Source organism: Hipposideros armiger, unplaced genomic scaffold (assembly GCF_001890085.2).
Source record: "Hipposideros armiger isolate ML-2016 unplaced genomic scaffold, ASM189008v1 scaffold_187, whole genome shotgun sequence".
NCBI classification, from domain to species: Eukaryota; Metazoa; Chordata; class Mammalia; order Chiroptera; family Hipposideridae; genus Hipposideros; species Hipposideros armiger.
The window spans coordinates 2,999,597-3,020,565 of NW_017731537.1; the positions used below are offsets into that span (position 1 = coordinate 2,999,597).

A 20,969-nucleotide genomic window follows, 5' to 3' on the forward strand; every position below is an offset into this window, starting at 1 on the left:
AACTCACTGCAGCAGGGACTGCAGCCTACGCTGTCGCCGGGGGCTCATGGCAACCCAGCCCAGCTCCAGGTTGAGCTGTTGTTCAGCATCTTAACTATAGAGGGCAGTGTCACTGGCCCTCATATGTGAGATCTGAACCGGGGCCCTCTGGCGTCCCAGGCCAGTTCTTAACCAATGCGCCACTCAGCCAGCCCTAAATTCTTTATCTTTCTATTTATTTTCTGTTACATTGTCTTTTTTTTTTTGTACATTTGTAAGTTATCTTAATGTTCTTGACTGCTAATTATGACATATGGGTCATCTGTGAGTTTCTTTTACTTACAGTCTTTTTCTCTTGATCATCAGTTATTTCTTGTGACTTATAAATTTTGATTTTTATATTAAAAATATGTATAAAGTAATTGTAGAGGATAAAATGGTACTATTTTCCTGCAGAAAAACCATGTCTTTCCTTTTGTCAGATAGCTAAATTGAGCTGCTGATCAATCAGGAATTGACCTACGTCAGAGTTTTGTTGCAGCATTATTGAGCTTTAGTTTACATCTGGTTTCAAATGTTTTTAGAGTGAGAATTGTCCTGTTTTTAAAGCCCTCCTCTAGCAGCATTTTGGGATATAAGCATCCCAAGACTAAGGCAATCCCTCTCTCTGTGTGCCTTCTAGTTAAGCTCTTGATTTCTTGTATCACCACACATTTAGCATAAGCATAGGAATGGGGAGAACTTTGTGTCTGAGGCTCCTCCCAATTAAAATCTGTCACTCATTGCCCATATGGCCATTAAAATCTCTGTTGGTTTCTTCTTACTTCAGCAAAGTCCCTCTGCCTGTAGCAGGCCCAATCCATTGCCCATCTGTGTTCACACTTGGAAAATGTTCCTAGGGGCAAAATTAGCTGTTGATTTGTACTCACCTAAGAAAGGTTCATCCCTTTCTGAAATTTAGTTCTTTTAGACTTATTTATATTCAAAGTGCTTCTGTATCTTTAATAATATTTATGAATTTTTTTAGCCTCTCTGTTTATTTCTAGTTACTACAGTGTGAAGGGTTGTTTGGAATGTCTTTCTATATCCTATCCAAAAGTAAAATTCTGGAAAGCACTATTAAAAGGAGTTGTTTTCATGTAGCATACATCCACTGCTATGGTGCTATAATCTTTAATAACTTATAATGTGGAATATGAATAATTTAAAAGTATTTTAATTCTATTTGTTTCTCCTTTTAATTAAAAAATACAGCTTTAAGAAATAATTTATCAACATAAGAAAGTACAATATTTTTATTTCTAAATGAAAAGTCTACGTTTATAAGACGTGTGATATGATTTATAATGACATTATATAGAAATGCATTCCATTTTTCTTTTAGGAATTTTTGGAATGTGCTCATGAAGCTTGCAAAGTACACAATCTTCAGCCTGTGAAATTCTTTCTTGAAAAAATGATTCAGACATATGAAATGATGATTGTTAGACATGGGTAAGATGATAGATTATCATTGTTTGTCAGTACTGGATGTTATTTTAAAATTAAACTATTAAAACAACTATTTCATCGTGGTGGCTTAAAAACAAAGGTTTATTTCTTTCTCATGCTACTGTCCAACAAGGATTGGTAAGGAGTGCTCATTCAGTGATGCAGTACTGATGACCACCACTATTTGCCCTTTTGGTCATCAGATATGTTATTTAGTCTCCTTCATGCACATAAAATACACTCTTCCCTTCCAAGGAGACAACCTAAAAGTTTCAATTAATCAGTGAACCAGACTCAAAGTTCAGGATAGCTAGGTGATGCCTAATAGTTTCTGTATCAATTTTGGAAGTTGTTGTTCTTGATCCAGAGACCTACAAACTGGAAAGTTATCTGCCCTCCACACACCCAGTATTATAGTAGTGGGTTTACAGAACGGGCAGGATTATTGGAGCAAATACTCCCATTCAGAAATTGAAGAATAGGAGACAAGTAGGAAATACGGTGAAATAGGAAACAAAGCCAACACTGGTCAGTAGCAACTGTGAAACCCAGCTAGGCATGTGGGGGCCCCATTCCTGGAGATAGGATGAGATTAATGGAATTTAAACTTCAGGACCTCTCACTAGGAGGGGCCCCTCTAAGGAGTCATAATTATTTTGTATACATAATTTATTATATATGGTGTCATTAAAGTGGCTGTGGACATTTTGTATTCATAATTACATATATGTGTGTGTGCATATATATATATATGTTTTGTTTTGTTTTTCCTTAGATAACCTCCCCCACCAATTGTGTAAACTTAAACCCCATAAAACCTGGATTCACTTTTGCTTGATTTTGTTCCCTGGGAGGGGCTTTCCAGTTACCTGTTCTTCATGGAACTTGGTTCAACTTTCTGAGGGGTCTTTCCATCTTCATTTTCTTCCCTGTGAAGTGAACAATAGAGAAAATGTCCTTGGAGTTGCAAAATGTTTTCAGCCTGCTTTCTGCCTATAGAAAGTTGAGGTCTCTAAGATCATGACTATTTTAAAGGCAGGATTTAAAAACAAAACAACCTTCATATTATGTAAATTTTCAAACATGTACAAAAATAGGGAGAATACTAATACAGTCAACACTCATGCATCCAAAACTGAATGATTTTTTTTTGATTGAGGGAGAGGAACAGCACTAGGGAATTGGGGAAGGGGAACAGACAAGTCGCTGCTCCTTTTGCTTTTCAGTCCAGTTGCGGAGAATGTTGCCCCACTGGCCCATGTTGGCACCATCATTGCACTCTTCCTGGGTGAGGCAGCCACCCGATGGTCATTGGGTGGCCGCTCACGGTGGCTCACTGCAGCTCGTGAAAGCTCACGCCAGCTGTGGCCAGCCCCACTGCGGGCCACACCATCACCAGTGACCCACGGCAGCCCAGCTCCAGGTCGAGCCGTTGTTTACCATCTCAGCTGCAGAGGGCGCAGCGCCACTGGCCCACATGTGGGATCCGAACCAGGCCCCCACTGTCCAGAGCTGGCATCCCAAGCCAACTCCCAACCAACGCGCCATTTGGCCAGCCCCCGAATGATCATTTTTAAGTCTTAAACTTTCACATCTATTTTAGCCTAGACTTACGGTTTTTTTGGTCAGTAAACACTCTCAAAAACTTAATAAGCTTTTTATCTATTTGATTCCAGGAAGCCACAACTACTGTCCTTATTAAGTCATACATTTCTGAACTTCCTTGAGTATCCTTGAACCTATCAAGCTTAATTGAAAGGGCCACACTCTTAGTCGATTTTCTGAGAATGACCAGGGTGCCCAAAAAATGTATACACATGACTTGCATTCAACTTTTGTTATTGGTATATATTGAGTATTAAAATTTTAATATAGTTTTTTCCTTTCCTAAAATGTGTACACATTTTTGGGGCACCCTCCGTATTTTATTCTACTGAAAAGATTACTCGGAACCATGCCAATCTTTTATGTTTTAATAAAGTGATACAATGGCCAACCCTTGATTTGACCTTTGATTCCAGGCTAAGTAGATCTTTGTTCTTCAAAGATTTTCTCAATTTATCTTTTACCAGTGGAGGATGAGAACAAATTGCCTCTTTCAGTCCTGCAAGTTCCTGAATTTCTGGACTCTTTCTATTCTCTTTCATTCTTGCTTGCAAACTGCCTGTTTTTTTTTCTGGGTTTATTTCTTTCTTGTAGTTCCTTGTTAAATTCAGCCATTATATACTAATTAGTCATTATATACTAATAATATTCTATTTACTATTTTTTCCCCGAAAACTACAATTTCATTAGGTATATTATCTGTCTTCCAGTTCATTTCAAGGGATAAATTGACCAAATGTTTCATCATTGCATAACATTAATTGCCTGTCTTTGAGCCCTTAATAATAATAGCTTGTCAGAAAAGTCATGATGTATTTTTTCTATGTTTTTCGTTGCAAAAATATGTCATTACTTTTCCGACAGCCCAGTAGTTAATTTGCCACCCATGACCTGGTCTATAAGCCAATGCCACATAATTTAGTCTTTTTTTATTATAACAAGAATACCTTTCCCCTTTCTAGGTACCAATTTCTGTCAATAAGGATGGGTTAGGGTATTCTGTAGAAAAAGTCAACACCCCAATCTTAGTGACTTAAAAAAACAAAGGTTTATTTCTCATTCATGCTGTATCCATCATAGGTTAACAGAGAAGTTCTGCTCATCATAATTACTCAGGGCCCCAGGCTGGTGGAACAGTCACCATCTCAACATTGTAGGTCATAGCTGTGCTAGAGGGAAAAGAAAGCTCTGTAAGATCCCTCTCTGGCAATTATCTGTCCCCTGTTAGGAAGTAACACCCATCATTTCCACTTATTACTCTTTAGTCACCTATTATTTTCCCAAGAGGGTGAGGAATCCTACTGTGTGGAGGAGAAAGATTCAGCAGTATTTGGCCAAGAGCACTAATAATTACTACAGCAAGTGAAGACTTGAGGAAAGAGAATCCTTCTCACTCCTTTCCTTGGGAGGACCCAAGTAATTTCTTTTAATTTTAAGAGTATACAATTATTAAGTTTTCATTTTTATTTGGAGGTTTTTAAAAATTATACTTTCTTTTGTAGATAATATTGGTGTAGATAGTATTGGTGTAGAGAATTTGATTTAGAGATCAACCAGTTCAGAAGTTAAATGTATTTTCCTCATGTCTGAGAAAAATTCATACAATTCCAAAAATTATATGTAATAATTATCATAGGGTAAAATTTTATATACCAGTATATAGGCATATAATTTACTTTAAAAAAAGTCTTATTGTATAATTGCTTCTTTTTCTTAATAGCTTTATGTTAGTAGGAGAGCCTTTTGCTGCTAAGACAAAAGTTCTGCATATGCTGGCTGATACTCTAACTCTTATGAATGAACGTGGCTGTGGAGAGGAAGAAAAGGTCATTTATAGGATTGTAAACCCCAAATCCATTACTATGGGCCAACTTTTTGGACAGTTTGACCCAGTATCTCATGAGGTAATTGATAATATAAACATTCTTAACTCTTATTGACAATGCACATTAAATCAAGAAATTTGAAATGTTTTCATATTATCACTTTGTAGTTTTATATAGGAAGCTTTTCAACTTTTCCCTTTTTCCTCCTCAGTGGACTGATGGTATTGTGGCTAACACTTTTAGAGAATTTGCTTTATCGGAAACACCTGATCGAAAATGGGTTATATTTGATGGTCCCATTGACACTTTGTGGATAGAGAGCATGAACACGGTATTGGATGATAATAGAAAGGTAAATCATCATTACTAAAAGCAAAACAGATGCACTATGTGAATATACCTAACACTACTGAATTGTAAACTTAAAAATGGTTAATTTGGTAAATTTAATGTTATATGTTTTATTCCACAATTTTAAAAAGCAAATGTAGATAAGCTTAAACAATGATATATGTTCAACAACTAATTGCCTAGGACTGTATATTTGAAGTGAGGGATGCAGCAATTTGATTAATTTTACAAATTATCTTTTCAATGAAAACTATGCTGTAGTAAATCCTTTACTTAATTTTTCATAGAATAAAAGTATATTGTATTAAAATTACTGCATTAGCAGGAAGGCATAGAAATGTAATAGGTGATGATAAATTGTAAAGTGACTCCAGACCTATGGTTTCTTACAGAACTTTAAATTAATATTCTAAGAAAAAATAAAAGGGCTTCATTTTGTTTTTTTTTAAACATTGAATGATTCAGTGCTTATATGTGGTACATTACCTTAGAAGCTGTGAGATATACAAAAGAACCAGAAAATGAAAGATTTCTAGTATTTATTTTAATTGAGAGATAACATACATAAAGTATAAAATGTGCAGTTGGTTAAGAGCTCGCTCAAGAGTGTGAGCTCTGAGCACAGCGGTTTGAGTCCCGGCCCAAACTGAGCTGCCAACAGGTGGCAGGATGGCTCAGCTAAATAAATAAATAGATAGATAGATAGATAGATAGATAGATAGATAGATTGTGCATTAACTTTAGTTTAGATTCTGTGATTTTTTTTAACGTAAATGTACACTCACATAACCATCACCTAAATAAAGATGCATAAAATTTCTTGCACCCTACAAGGTTCACTCATGTTCCTTCCCAATTGGTAAACTCCAGGGGCAATCACTATTCTGACTTCTACTGTGATGAATTAGCTTTGCTGGTTCTTAAACTTCATGTAAATGGAATTATACTCTTTAGTGTTTTCCTTCTTTAGGCCAATATAGCATCTGTGCTATTCATGTTCCATTTTATTTATTTATTTATTTATTTATTTATTTATTTATTTATTTATTTATTTATTTATTTAATGTCTGTAGTAGTATTCTACTGTATAAATATAGCACAATTTATTTTCATACTTATGTGAAATCACTACACCACTAAATAAGCAAATTAATTAGCATTCAAACATGTATCCTAGTACTTTATCATAGGTGGTTGGTCATTTATTCATATTCTTTCTTACATACATTCAGTCATATTGACTGAGCTAAGGACAGGGGGTAGTAAACAGGCAAGAATTGCAATGATTCCAAAGAGAGGGGTTAATCAGTAGAGTCATGTCTAAGGATTCATAACCAGGTAGAAAGATTGTCTCATGTTGGATGAGAGGGAAGCAAGAATGGATAAGTATAGACACAGGTGAATGTATGGATTTAATAATGGAAATTTGAAGCCAAATCCTTTTGATTGTTTTTTTTTCCTTTGTGAAATGGTAGGACCTACCTGTTTTTTTGCACACTTGAGGAGAAAGGGGAAAGTTTAAATTAGCTGTTTGGAAATGGGAAAGAGAGATGCGTAAGACAACATAGAAGTATAGCGTAGTGTTACAGATAACTTGATTGAGCTGAAGACCACGAATTTTTAGTTTTAATGCCAAAGTATGCCTTTGTGAGATATTCTCTAACAGTCTAAGCAGTTTGGATGTGGGTGTAGATAGTGTTGCTAGATTAGAAATACAGAGACCTTAAAGATATTGGCATGAGAATGGTAGAAATGCTAGACCATAAAACAGAAGCTGCTTAATAATGGAGGAAGTGAAAACAACAGGGATATGAAAATGAAGAGAAAGTGTAGTAGGAGTCAATGAGTGAGAAAGCTGGATAGGTAGGAGTCTGTGGGATGCTTGAATTTAGTATTTCAGAATTGTGTAGTGTTCCAGGATAGAAGGTCCCAGGTATATAAAGTGGATGGCTGAAGTGGAGTAGGGGGAAAAGTAAGTCAAGACAAGGTGGTCACAGATCCAAGGTTTATAAGATGCTCCTTTTCATAAGCACTGGGTCAGGGCAGAGTTATAGTAGAAAGAGATTGAGCCAAGTTCCAAAAGCTTTAACAAGGGGGGATGATTGGGTGCTGATGACAGCAGCAGCAGGGTTTGTGTGAGGAGCAAGGGTTGTACTGGAGGGTGGAGTAGAAGTACTTGGGAAACAACATGAGGGTATAAGGAGAAAGCTAACCCCACCTCCCAAATTTGTAGCAAGTACAAGAACATTTGATAAAATAATCTGATAAAAGGTTAAAAGTATTCTAGACTAGCACTGTCCAATAGAACTTTCTGCAATGATGTAAATATCTGCACTGCCCAATAAGACAGCCACTAGTCACATGTGTCTTTTTGAGCATTCATGCACATATTGAGCATTTGAAATGTGGCTTAGTGCAATTGAAAAACTGACTTTAAATATTATTTAACTTTCATTAGTTAAGCTAAATATAAATAGCCACATATGATTACTGGTAAGCATAGTGAGCAGTCCTGGTCCAGACCATTTATTTATTTTACAGATAAGCAACAGATCCAAAAATGGTAAATGTCACATTGTCAACATATAGCTACATAGGGGCAAAACTGGGACTATAGTGATGATTGTAGAGGCAGAGAAGAAACACTGAAAAATAAATGAATAGGAAGAATTTAAAGGATTTAAGAATGAAATTTGGAATATCAACAATTAATAACGATTATTTAAATTAGTAAAAGTTAATGATTGGGCCGGCTGAGTGGCTCAGTTGGTAAAGAGTGCAAGCTCTGAGCAACAGGGTCGCCGGTTTGATTCCCACATGTGCCAGTGACCTGTGCCTGAGCTGAGCTGCCGCTGAGCTGCCAACAGGTGGCAGGATGGCTCAGCTGGTGAGAGCATGTGCTCTTAACAACAAGGTTGCCTGTTCGACTTCTGTGTGGGATGGTGGGCTACACTCACCTGCAACTAAGATTGAACATGGCATCTTGAGCTGAGAGGTGGCCGCATGGCAACTGGACGTGGGAGCTGAATTAGCTGCGCTCTCCACAATTAAGATTGAAGGACAATAACTTGGCTGCTCCCCTTCCCCAATTCCCCAATAAAATTAAAAAAAAAGTTAATGGTACTTCTAAAGTTAGAAACCAAGGAGATTGAGATGACTGGATGGCTTTAATAATAATGGACAAGAAAGGAGTTTGGCAGAGAGGAAGCAGTTGATAAATTCAGTTTTTATGTATTTAATGAAAAAGGAATATTTTATATTAAAAGAGACCTAGGGGACATAGCAAACATAATACATAGTCATTGATGGAATTTTGATTTGAATAAATCAGTTTTAAAGATATTCATGGTACACTTGAGGAAATTTGAGTATTACCTGAGTTGATGATATTAAGGAATTATTGATAATTTTGTTAGATGTGATCATGTTATTATGGTTATATAGAACAGTCCTTATATTTTAGATGAATACTGACATATTTGGATGTGAAATGCCATGGTATGTGTAATGCTTTTTAAAATAATTTTTAAAGAAAGATGAAGCAAATATGGCAAAATATTAACATTGGTAAAATCTAGGAGATGGGTATATGAGTGTTCACATTTTTTTCTATTTTTCCCTTTTTTTATGAATGAAAAGTCTCTGTCAACTTTATAAAATCAAGAGTATTTCATATAATTTTATTAATAACAAGAACTGAGATTTGTATAGGATTTTATAGTTTTTGCAGTGTGTCATATTTTCCCTCCCCTCTTACTCTATGAGAGAGAAATTATCCCTGTTTATAGACGAAGAGCCTGAGACTCAGGGATGTTATGTATTTGCTTACCTAGTAAGTAATTGACAGAGCTAGACCTAGAATTATGATTTTCTAGCTTCCATTCTAACACTTATTACATCATATCACAAGACATATATTATATATTATCTTATAAATAGAATAAATTTTTATCTGAGAAGTTTGAGAATTTTTTTATATAAACATCTGAAAAATAATTGCTTTTAGCTTTGCCTTATGAGTGGAGAAATCATTCAAATGTCTCCTCAAATGAGCCTCATCTTTGAAGCAATGGACCTTTCCCAGGCCTCAGTAAGTTCAGAATTTTATATAACAGTACTTTGTTTATTTGTTCATTTATTCATTCATTTAGTCAATAATTTTTTTTGTATGTCTCAGAAGATGAGTTAGGCACTATAAATACAAAGATTAGTAAGACACAGTGTATGCTCATTTATAGAGGATGAGAAGCATGCTAATAAATAATCCCAATATAGAGCTACATGTCAGTGCTTTGAGAATATTGAGGGGATGAGTGCCCCAGAGGGGACTGGGTAGAGGAGGACCAAGGGAAACATTTGCATATTTGACCTGGTTTTAAGGAATAAGACTTCTCCAGGGAGTTTGGTTGGGGCTGGTCATTCCAAATCATGACAAGATGATATAAAGACATGAAGCCATGACATGCTTGGGGAACTGTGATTACAGATAGTTTCATCTAATGTATGTGAGACTGTAGAGAAAGACAGAGACAGGAGCCAGATCATGAAGGGCCTTATAAGTCATGCAAAGAATTACTTAAAAACTGCTGGATACTACTAATATAAAAGCAACAATGGAAAAAAAATTTGTCTTTTTTCTCTAGCCTGCCACTGTAAGCCGCTGTGGCATGATTTATTTGGAACCCTCACAGTTAGGATGGGAACCTCTTGTGTCTTCATGGTTGAATTCACTGAAAGGACCTCTACAGGAACCAGATCATCAGGCTCTGCTGAGAGGACTTTTTGACTGGTTAATACAGCCTACTTTAAAGCTTCGTAAGAAAAAATGCAAGGTAATACTCTAATTCTCTAACCCATTCAAGTTTCTTTAGTTTTTATTTAACTTGACTAAGTCTAAAAGCCACAACGATAGTATAAATAACTAAAATCAGTTTCACCTCAGACATTTAGTGTCCATTTATTAAAAAATTGAAATGTTTATTATGACAATCAGTGAGTCACATGGCAGTTGTAATAAATAATAGAAATCCCATGTACATTTCACAAAATTTTCCTCAATGATAACATTTTGCAAGACTATATTATAATATCACCAGGATATTGACATTGATACTATCTATTAATCTTATTCAGTTCCCCTCATTACACTTGTACTCAGGTATGTGTGTATGTGTTTATCCCTCTGGGTTTTATTTTAAAATATTTAAAAAATAAAAATTATATTTAAAGTTTACATGATAATTTCATATATATTATACACATAGTAAAGTGATTACTATAGTCAAGCTAATTAACATATCATCTCAAGTAGCTACCACATTTTTGTGTGTATGTGTGTGGTGAGAGCACCTGAAATCTACTCTATTAGAAAATTTGCAATACCTGTAGTCATTATGCTGTACATTAGATCTCTAGACTTATTTATCCTACATAAGTTCAACTTTGTACCCTTTCCTCAAGGTCTTCCTATTTCCCTCATTTTTCCATCCCTGGTAACAACTGTTTTATTTTCTGGTTCTATGTATTCAACTTCTAGATTCCTCATGTAAGTGAGATCATTCAGTTTATTCCTTTCTGTGTCCGGCTTATTTCACTTCTTATAATGTTAAGGTTAGTCCATGTTGTGGCAAATACCAGAATCTCCTTCTTTTTTAAGGCTGAGTAATATTTCATTGTGTATATATACCACAATTTCTTTTCTTCTTTTTTAAAAGATTTTATTGGGGAATTACGGGAGGGGAACATCATTGGGGAATCGGGGAAGGGGAACAGACAAGTTGCTGTCCTTTTGTTCTTCAGTCTAGTAGTGTAGGACGTCACTTCACTGGCCCATGTTGGTATTATCATTGCGCTCTTCCCGGGTGAGCCATATCGGTTGCTGGCCTCTGGATGGCCACTCACAGTCGCTCACGCAGCTCTTGCCAGCTGCTGGCCGCTCACAGTAGCTTACGGCAGCCCACTGCAGCAGAGGCTGTAGCCTATGCCATTGCCGCCAACTCACTGCAGCCCACCTCCAGATTGAGCTGTTGTTCACCCTCTTAGCTGTAGAGGGCAGTGTGTGATCTGAACCGGGGCCCTGCTGCTCAGAGCTGGAGTCCCAAGCCAACTCTTAACCAATGCGCCACTCTGCCGGCCCCCACAATTTCTTTATTCACTCATCCATCAATAGACAGTTAGTTTGTTTCCATGTCTTGGCTATTGTGAATAATGCTGCAATGAATTGGGAGCGCAAATATCTCTTTGAGGTACTGATTTCATTTCCTTTGGTTATATACCTTGAAGAGGAATTGCTGGATTGTATGATAGTTCTATTTTTAGTTGTAGTTTTTTGAGGCTCCTTTACACTGTTTCCCACAATGGCCATACCAATTTATATTCCCACCAACAGTGCACAAAGATTTTTCTTTTTTCTACATCCTCACCAACACTTACCATCTTTTATCTTTTTAATAATAGCCATTTTAACAAGTGTGAGGTTATATCTCATTGTGGTTTTGATTTGTATTTTCATTTTCTTGATGATTAGTGATGTTGAGTGCCTTTTCATATACCGGTTGGCCATTTGTATGTCTTCTTTGGAAAAAAATATCTATTCAGGTCCCTCACTATTTTTAAGTTCTGATGGGCTTTTTTGGTATTGAATTGTATTAGTTTCTTATATATTTTGGATATTAACTCTTTATCAGATAGTTTGCAAATATTTTCTCTCAATTCATAGGTTGCTTTTTCACTTTGTTGATTGTTTCTTTTGCTGTGCTTCTACTGTGCTTTTTTTTTTTAAGATTTTTTTTATTGGGGAATTGGGGGGATGGGAACAGTGCTGGGGAATTGGGGGAAGGGGAACAGACAAGTTGCTGTCGTTTTTGTTCTTCAGTCTAGTTGTGGAGGACGTTGCTTCACTGGCCCAAGTTGGCACCATCATTGTGCTCTTCCCAGGCGAGGCAGATCAGTCGCCGGCTTCTGGACGGCCGCTCACTGCGGCTGCTGCCCGCTTATGCTGGCTGCTGGCTACATACGGTAGCCCATGGCAACCCACTGCCAAAGGGGCTGCAGCCTACGCCGTCGCCTCACTGCAGCCCAGCTCCATGTTGAGCTGTTGTTTAGCATCTTAGCTGTGGAGGGCAGTGTCACTGGCCCTCATATCCACATATGATCCAAACCAGGGCCCTCTGGCGTCCCAAGCCAGTTCTTAACCATAGTGCCACTTGGCCGGCCTACTGTGCTTTTAATTTAATGTAATTCTGCTTGTTAATTTTTGCTTTTGTTGCCAGTCTTTTGGTGTCATATTCAAAAAATAATTTCTAAGGCCAATGTCAAGGAGCTTTTATCCTGTGTTTTTTTTTCCAGGAGCTTTACAATTTCAGGTTTTACATGTAAGTGGTTAACCCATTTTGGATATATTTTGCGTGTGGCATAAGATAAGGGCCAATTTCATTATTTTCCCAACACCATTAATTGAAGAGACTATTCTTATCACCCTTGTTGAAGATTAGTTGACTGTATGTGTTGGATTTATTTCTGGGCTTTCTATTCTGTTCCATTGGTTTATGTATCTGTTTTTGTGTCAGTACCATACTGATTTGTTTACTAGAGCTTTGAAATATAGTGGTCCTCCCCTTATCCATGGGGGATATGTTCCAAGGCCCCTAGTGCAACTCTATTCCTGTGTATATGTAGTTTCTCCTACCTTCAACGTCCTTCCCTCTGCACCTGGCTAACTCACATTTTTCCCCAAATTCAGCTCTGCTATTACTTCATCTGGGAAGCCTTCCTTGATTTATTCCTCTCCCATTTCCCTCCTTGTCCTCCTCCCTGGGTCTGGGATAATTGTTTATCCCAAGTACTCTAGTAGCCTTCTCTTACCCTGGGACTTCCTCTGCCTTGTCAGTATTACCCCATAGTATTGTTGTCTATTTAATTTTAGTATCATTCCTTTTCAGAGACTGTGTTTTATTTCCATATCTCCTAGCTTGGTATATGGGTATAGTATGTTTTTCATAAGTGCTTGTTGAATACATAAATGAATGAGTGGCTGTTAGAGACTTTATTTCTGCTATCCCTAGAACATTGTTTATTCTCTTAGAGTAGCTAGTTTTCATTTACCAAAGAATTTAGAATATGTTATATACAATTGTATAATATAACATGCTAAACCAAAACACTTGAGAGATGCTTGTATCATGCATAGTTTAAATTCTGTAAGTTTGTTATACAGACCTTATGAAAACCATGTATGCTTTTGTCAGCTTTTTAATGAAATATTTGTCTTCTTTTATTTTTCAAATCAGATGAAAGGAAAGTATGATATGTTTTTCACTTTGCAGGAGCTGATTCCTACAAGTGATAGCAATGTGGTTGTATCTCTCACACGCCTCTTTGAAGCCCTGCTCTGCGACGTGGTAGAAAATGATCCTACAAGCAAGCACATTCGTGTCTGGATTATGGTTGGTTTTATACTTAATGCAGTTTTCAATTACAGAACAAAATATGCCTCTGGCAAATAATACTTGTACTGAGGAAGACATTGTAAGATCCAGAGCTGTTTTTGGTGAGCACTGAAAGAATAGTTGAAGACATTAAAGTTGCCCTGACCTGGATTTCTGATTTAAAAAACATTTTAAAGAATGTAAAATATGTCTGAATGAATCAAATCTATCCTGTTATTTATAAAAGATGATAATTTGATAAACACTTAATAAGGTGACTTAAGATTAATCCAATATGGACTTTAGGTGAGTTGATTTGTCTTAATGTTAAGTCAGGATATAGATAGACTGCAAAAAGCTGGCTACAAAAGGCAAGGAGCAGGCATCTGCCTAGCTGGGTGGAGCACTGCTGGCAGAACCCATAGAGCACATGGGAACGGAGGAATCAGTGGTCCAGGTTAGTTAATGTCTAGAGGTCACAGAAGGCCGGCCAATATGACTCTGAGGGAGCCAAAGGAAAGAGGTGTTGTGTTTTTTTTTCTGCTGTATGCTCTTTTCTCATCTGCCACCTTATTCCTGAATGCCTTTATCTCTACTCAGTCTACTTTCTCTTTTACTATTTGGTAACAGTGGTTCACTCCTATTGTTTCCCCTTCACCTTATTGCCACAGCAAATCTTCTACCTCAGACATCTCACATTCCAGAGTTCCCTGCTAACCATATATCTTTTTGCCCCTCCCCTTTCACCTTTATTTCCCTCTACTTTAGAAGAAATTGAACAGACTTTTTTGAAGTATAACTTATTTATATCCCTTTTTCTTCCTAAATTTGGAGTAGCCTTTCACAGAACTAGTTTTTAATATTCTTCCATATATATCACTGTTATTTTTTTATAAAATAAAAGTATCCTAGGGGGCTGGCTGAGTGGCTTAGTTGGTTAAGAACACGAGCTCTGAGCATCAGGGTCGCCGGTTCGATTCCCACATGGGCCAGTGAGCTGCGCCCGAGCTGAGCTACTGCTGAGTTGCCAACAGGTGGCAGGATGGCTCAGCTGGTGAGAGCATGTGCTCCTAACAAAAATTTGCCAATTGGACTCCCGCGTGGGATGATGAGCTGTGCCCACCCTCAACTAAGATTGAACGTGGCACCTTGAGCTGAGCAACTACAAGCTGCCAACGGGCGGCTGGGTGGTGACTGGACTTGGAGCTGAGCTAGTTGTGCCCTCCACAACTAAGATTGAAGGACAACAACTTGGCTGTTCCCCTTCCCCAATTCCCCAATAAAATCTAAAAAAAAAGAGAAAGAAATAAAGAAAGTATCCTAGGAATAATTTGCCTATGTAAACTTTGTATTACATATTTCCTGAAAATTTTCATTCTGTTAGTAAACCTAAACTCCCAGTTATTTAAATCATTCAGAATCATTTTTAGACTAATATAGATTGATACCTGATTGAAAATTTTCTCTTAAAATATATTTGATATATTTTTAAAGTATATAAGGCATGTGCCTAATAAATACATTTTTCTACATGTTAGCATGCCATACATACTTATTTGCATCTTTTCTCACAATTTATCTTGGAGATCATTCCATATCAGTAGAGTTACCTTCTTTTTAAATAGCTGGTATTCCAGTAAATGTAGCATAGTCCAATTAAGCAGACACTTATTGAAGAACATTTGGGTTTCTTCTAATCTTTTGCTATCACAAACAATGCTGCAGTGAATTTTCTTATACATATATCATTTTGACAGGTGGCAATATATTTCAGGATAAACTCCTAAAAGAGAAATTCCTATATTATTTGGCATGGGCATTTAAAATTTAGATAGCTATTGCCAGAGAATCACTCTTTATGTGACTTAGCTGTGCTCCAATTTACTTCATTTATATGTCTGACCTTTTCCAAGAGGTTAACCAGGCTTTAATATGTTAAATTTTAATTAATTTGTTAAAAAAAATTTTAAGTTTAATTGTTTGTTATTTTTTGTTTTCTTTTTTACCAACAGGCTTGCTTTATGTTTTCTTTGATTTGGTCCATTGGAGGAAGTTGTGATACAGATGGTCGCCTCGTTTTTGATTCTTTCCTACGATTAATCATACTGGGAAATGAAAACAACCCAGTTCCTGAATCTGTGGGTAAATGGGAATGCCATTTTGATGAAAAAGGCCTGGTCTATGACTACATGTATGAGGTATGGTATAAAATGATTCTTATGATAAGCTATAAATCACAAAGTCTTAGATCAGCGGGAAAACTCCTAGGTTCCCATCCTAGGAGGTTGACTCTTGTGGTTAGCATTTTAGTCCCTTTTTTTTAGTTTTTACTCCTGTAACTTGTGGATAGTATAGATAAACTTGCTTTAAGAATATTTTATATTTTCAATTTAAATTAAATCTATTTTCTCCACTTTAAAAAAGATTTATAAAAGGATTATTTTAAGCAATAGCCACTTGAATAATCATTTGATTCATGCAAATTTTACTCAACAAAGTCATAGATCTGGATAGAGCTTTGGTTACAATTTTACCTAAATTTCAAGGTTTACAGATAAAGAAGCAAACCTAGAAAGGCAAATGGCTAGAAGAGCCACAACTTGGACCCACCTCTCTTGACTGCCTGTGCAGAATTCTTTCCCTCAAACCATACTAACACAGAATTTTAATAATATGACCAGGAAGACAGTTTCAGCTTCATTAGTCACAGTGAGAAGTCAATAAAATAATCTCTAAAATTAAAAAACTAAGAGGTGATAACATAAGCATAGTCTTTAAGAATTGGAGGTAAATACCAAACTATCCAGCTTAAAGAGGTAAAGATAGTTGCTCCTTGAGAAGAGAAAATGAGAGTGGGAAACTGCTGAGGTTTTTTTTCCAATTATAGTTAACATTCAATATTATATTACTTTCAGGTGTATAGCTAGCATAGTGGTTAGACATTTATGGAACTTACAAAGTGATCCCCTTGATAAGCCTGGCACCATACGTATAATTGAGCATATCCCCTATGCTGTACTTTATATCCTTTGACTGTTTTGTAACTGCCAATTTGTACTTCTTAATCTCTTCACCTTTTTCACTCATCCTCCCAGCCCTCCTCCCTACTGGCAACCTTCAGTTTGTTCTCTGTACTTATGAGTTTGTGTTGTTATGTTTGTTCATTTATTTATTTAGATTCCACATATAAGTGAAATCATGCAGTATTTGTCTTTGTCTGACTTTTTCCCCTACCATACTACCCACTTGGCCCATCCATGTTGTCACAGTGGAAAAATATTTTTCTTTTTTATGGCTGAGTAATATTCCATTGTATGATATATATTCAAATATACCACATCTTTTTTATCCATTGTCTATCAATAAGAAACTTAGATTGCTTACATATATTGGCTATTGTAAATAATGCTGCAATGAACATAGAGGTGCATATGTCTTTTTGAATTAGTGTTTTGGATTTCTTTGGATAAATATCCAGAAGTTGAATTTCTGGGTCATATGGTAGTTCTATTTTTAATTTTTTGAGGAACCTCCATACTGTTTTCCATAGTGGCTGTACTAATTTGCAATCCCACCAACAGTAAATGACAGTTCCTTGATCTTCACATCTTTGCCAACACTTGTTTGTTTGTTTGTTTAAAATTACTTTTTATTGTGAAATCCACATTTTTTAGAATTAGTTTCAGCTGTACAACACAGTGCAATAGTTATACTTTTTACCCCTTGAGGTGACAACCCCCCTCCCCCAATCCGCTGCCCCACTTCCCCCCGCAATATCATACATCCTACATATCTATTATAATTCCCTTGATTCCACTCCCACACTAACTCCATGTCCCATGACTATATATATATATGTGTATATATATATATTCACTTATAGTTGACATACAATATTATACATCAGCTTCAGGTGTACAGTGCAGTGATCAAGCCTCTATCCCATCCATGATGCGGTCTCCCAAGCAAGACATGTGACCATCTGACACCCTACAAAATATTTAAAACATTATTAATTATATTCCTTGAACTGTCTTTCATGTCCCTGTGGCAGTATTGTAGTTACGTATTTATGCTGTCTAATCCCTTCCCCTTCTCCCTCATCCCCTCCCCATCCCAACTAGCAGCTATCAGTTGTTCCTCTATATCTTTGAGACCACTTCTTTTTACTTTGCTCGTTCAGTCAGTTTTTTAGATTCCACATATAAGTGAAATCATATGGTATTTGTCTTTCTTTGACTGACTTATTTCACTTAACATAGTAGTCTCTAAGTCCATCCATATTGTCCCAAATGGTACGATTTCATTCTTCTTTATAGCAGAGTAATACTCGATTGTATAAATGTACCACAGTTTCTTAATCCAGTCATCTACCGATGGGCATTTCGGTTGTTTCAAAGTCTTGGCTATTGTGAGTAGCGCTGCAATAAACATGAGGGTGCATATATTTTTTTGAATTAGCGTCTTGGGTTTCTCTGGATAGATACCCAAGAGTGGAATTGCTGGGTCATATGATAATTCCATTTCCAGGTTTTTGAGATACCTCCATACTGATTTCCATAATGGCTGCACCAATCTGCAGTCTCACCAACAGTGCACCAGGGTTCCCTTTTCTCCACAACCTCGCCAGCACTTGTTTGTTGATTTATTGATAATAGCCATTCTGACTGGAGTGAAGTGGTATCTCATTGTGGTTTTTATTTGCATTTCTCTAATGATTAGTGAGACTGAATGTTTTTTCATATGCCTGTTGGCCATCTGTATGTCCTCTTTAGAGAAATGCCTCTTTATATCCTCTGCCCATTTTTTAATTGGGTTGTTTGTTTTTCTGGTGTTGAGTTGAATGAGTGTTTTATAAATTTTGGATATTAACCCCTTATCAGATATATATTTGGCAAATATCTTCTCCCATTCAGTAAGCTGCCTTTTTGTTTTATTGATGATTTCCTTTGCTGTGAAAAAACTTTTAAGTTTGATGTAGTCCCATTTTCCCCCACTTTGTTTCCTTTGCCCGAGCAAATATATCCAAAAAAGTATTACTAAGAGCAATGTCAGAGAGTTTACTGCCTATGTTTTTTTCTAGGAATGTTATGGTTTCAGGTCTTGCATTTAAGTCTTTAATCCATTTTTAGTTTATAAACCCATTTTGAATTTATTCTTGTATATAGAGTAAGAAGGTAGTCCAGGTTTATTTTTTTACATGTATCTTTCCAGTTTTCCTAGCATCATTTATTGAATAAATTGCCTTTACCCTATTGTATATTCTTGCCTCCTTTGTCATAGATTTATTGACCATATAGGCATAGGTTTATTTCTGGCCTCTCTAGTTCTGTCAATCTATTTGTATGTTTTTATGCCAGTATCATGCTGTTTTGATTACTATAGCCTCATAGTATAATTTGATATCAGGCAGTATGATACCTCCATTTTTGTTCTTCTTTTTTAAGATCACTTTGGCTATTTGGGGTCTTTGGTGATTCCATATAAACTGTAGGATTATTTGTTTTACTTCTGTTTTTGGTATTTTAATGGTGATTGCATTGAATTTATAGATTGCTCTTTAAAAATGTTAATTCTTCCTTTCCATGAGCATGGTATATGCTTCCATTTATTTGTATTTCAATGTCTTTCTTCAATGTCTTATAATTTTCTGAGTACAAGTGTTTCATTTTCTAGGTTAAATTTATTCCTAGATGTTTTATTTTTTGATGCAATTGTAATTGGGATTGTTTTTCTAATTTCTGGGGTTTTTTTTGTTCTCTTCCTGTATCCATCTTTATTGAGATATAATTGACATACAAAGAACTGCACATACCAGGGGTGCCCAAAAAATGTATACAGGGCCGGCCGAGTGGCTCAGTTGGTTAAGAGCTCACTCAAGAGTACGAGCTCTGAGCAACAGCGGTTCAAGTCCCAGCCCGAGCTGAGCTGCCACTGAGCTGCCAACAGGTGGCAGGATGGCTCAGCTAAAAAAACAAACAAACAAACAACAAATGTATACACATTTTTAGAGATGTTATCTATGTAGTACTTTTTGAAGTTGAATTGAATTACAGTAGCAATGTGTAGTATGACATTCACTCAAAAGATGGCATTAAGCAAATGAATGCTAGTGTCACGATGCTACAGGTAGGACAGTCAAAGAAAATGGCAGAAGCATGGTTGTTGTTTAAGAAATGCAAGACCATTTTGAAGTGGTATTTGAAATTCAAGCATGTTGTGGAAGTACAACGACAATGGAGGCATGAGTATGCAACAGAACCCCCAACACGCCTAACAATTGCACGCATTTGTGATAAGTTTGAGATGCATGGTACTGTGTGTGATGTACATAAGGGAAGATCTGGGAGGCCTCACACAGCAACAAGTCCTGCTTCTTCTATGGTGTTGGAACAATTTACACACTCGCTACAGAAGTCTACCAAACAATGTACATGTGAGACAGGAATTAGCAGAAGAAGCATATGACACATTCTTAAAACAGCAAAAGGGCAAGTTTTCATCCCAAGATTATTACATGCACTGAATGAAGACGACCCTGATTGAAGGGTGCAGTATTGTGAGTGGTTCCAAAACATGGTACAAGAGGATGAGGAGTTTGTGATGGTTTGGTCTGATGAAGCACAGTTTAAATTGAACGGAACAGTGAATTGACATAATTATGTGTATTGGGCTCCAGAAAATCCACATGTTCATCCACATGTTCATATGGAAAAAGAAGTCAAGTTACCAAGCCTCAATGTCTTGTGTGGACTATCATTAAGGGAACTAATTGGACCACTCTTTTTTGTCAAGTGTACCTAGACATGCTACGTATATCCATTTTACCTGCAATTCATATACTTTTTGGGAATGATCAATTTCACTTCCAACAAGATGGTGCCCCACCGCACTTCCACCAAGATGTGAGAGCTTACCTCGATTAGAATTTGCCAAGACAATGGATAGACAAAGGGGTGCAGTTGAGTTTCCCTCATGTTCTCCTGACTTAACACCCCTTGACTTTGACCTATGGGGGACCTTCAAGGATGTGGTGTACCATAGAAAACCGGATACACTGGAGGTACTTTGGGAAGAAATTGAAATGGCATGCGTAGCAATACAAGTGGACATTTTGATCAGTGTTGCTCAAGCAGTAGTTTGCTGTAATCAGAAGTGTCTGGGGCCGGCCAAGTGGCGCGCTGGTTAAGAATTGACTTGGGACGCCAGCTCTGAGCAGCAGGGCCCTGGTTCAGATCCCACATGAGGGCCAGTGACGCTGCACCCTCTACAGCTAAGATGGTGAACAACA

The 20,969-nt window shown here is 36.8% G+C and overlaps 1 protein-coding gene across 1 annotated transcript in view; it reads left to right on the forward strand.

The window, feature by feature from the left end:
- The window catches only part of DNAH12 (dynein axonemal heavy chain 12), a 133,231-nt gene that overhangs the window by 95,828 nt on the left and 16,434 nt on the right, over positions 1 to 20,969 (forward strand). The window contains exons 29-35 of the mRNA XM_019652775.1: positions 1,364 to 1,473; positions 4,796 to 4,979; positions 5,113 to 5,253; positions 9,259 to 9,342; positions 9,896 to 10,084; positions 13,577 to 13,696; positions 15,691 to 15,876. Of these exons, the coding sequence (XP_019508320.1) occupies positions 1,364 to 1,473; positions 4,796 to 4,979; positions 5,113 to 5,253; positions 9,259 to 9,342; positions 9,896 to 10,084; positions 13,577 to 13,696; positions 15,691 to 15,876 (1,014 nt within the window). The remainder of the gene's footprint in view (positions 1 to 1,363; positions 1,474 to 4,795; positions 4,980 to 5,112; positions 5,254 to 9,258; positions 9,343 to 9,895; positions 10,085 to 13,576; positions 13,697 to 15,690; positions 15,877 to 20,969) is intronic.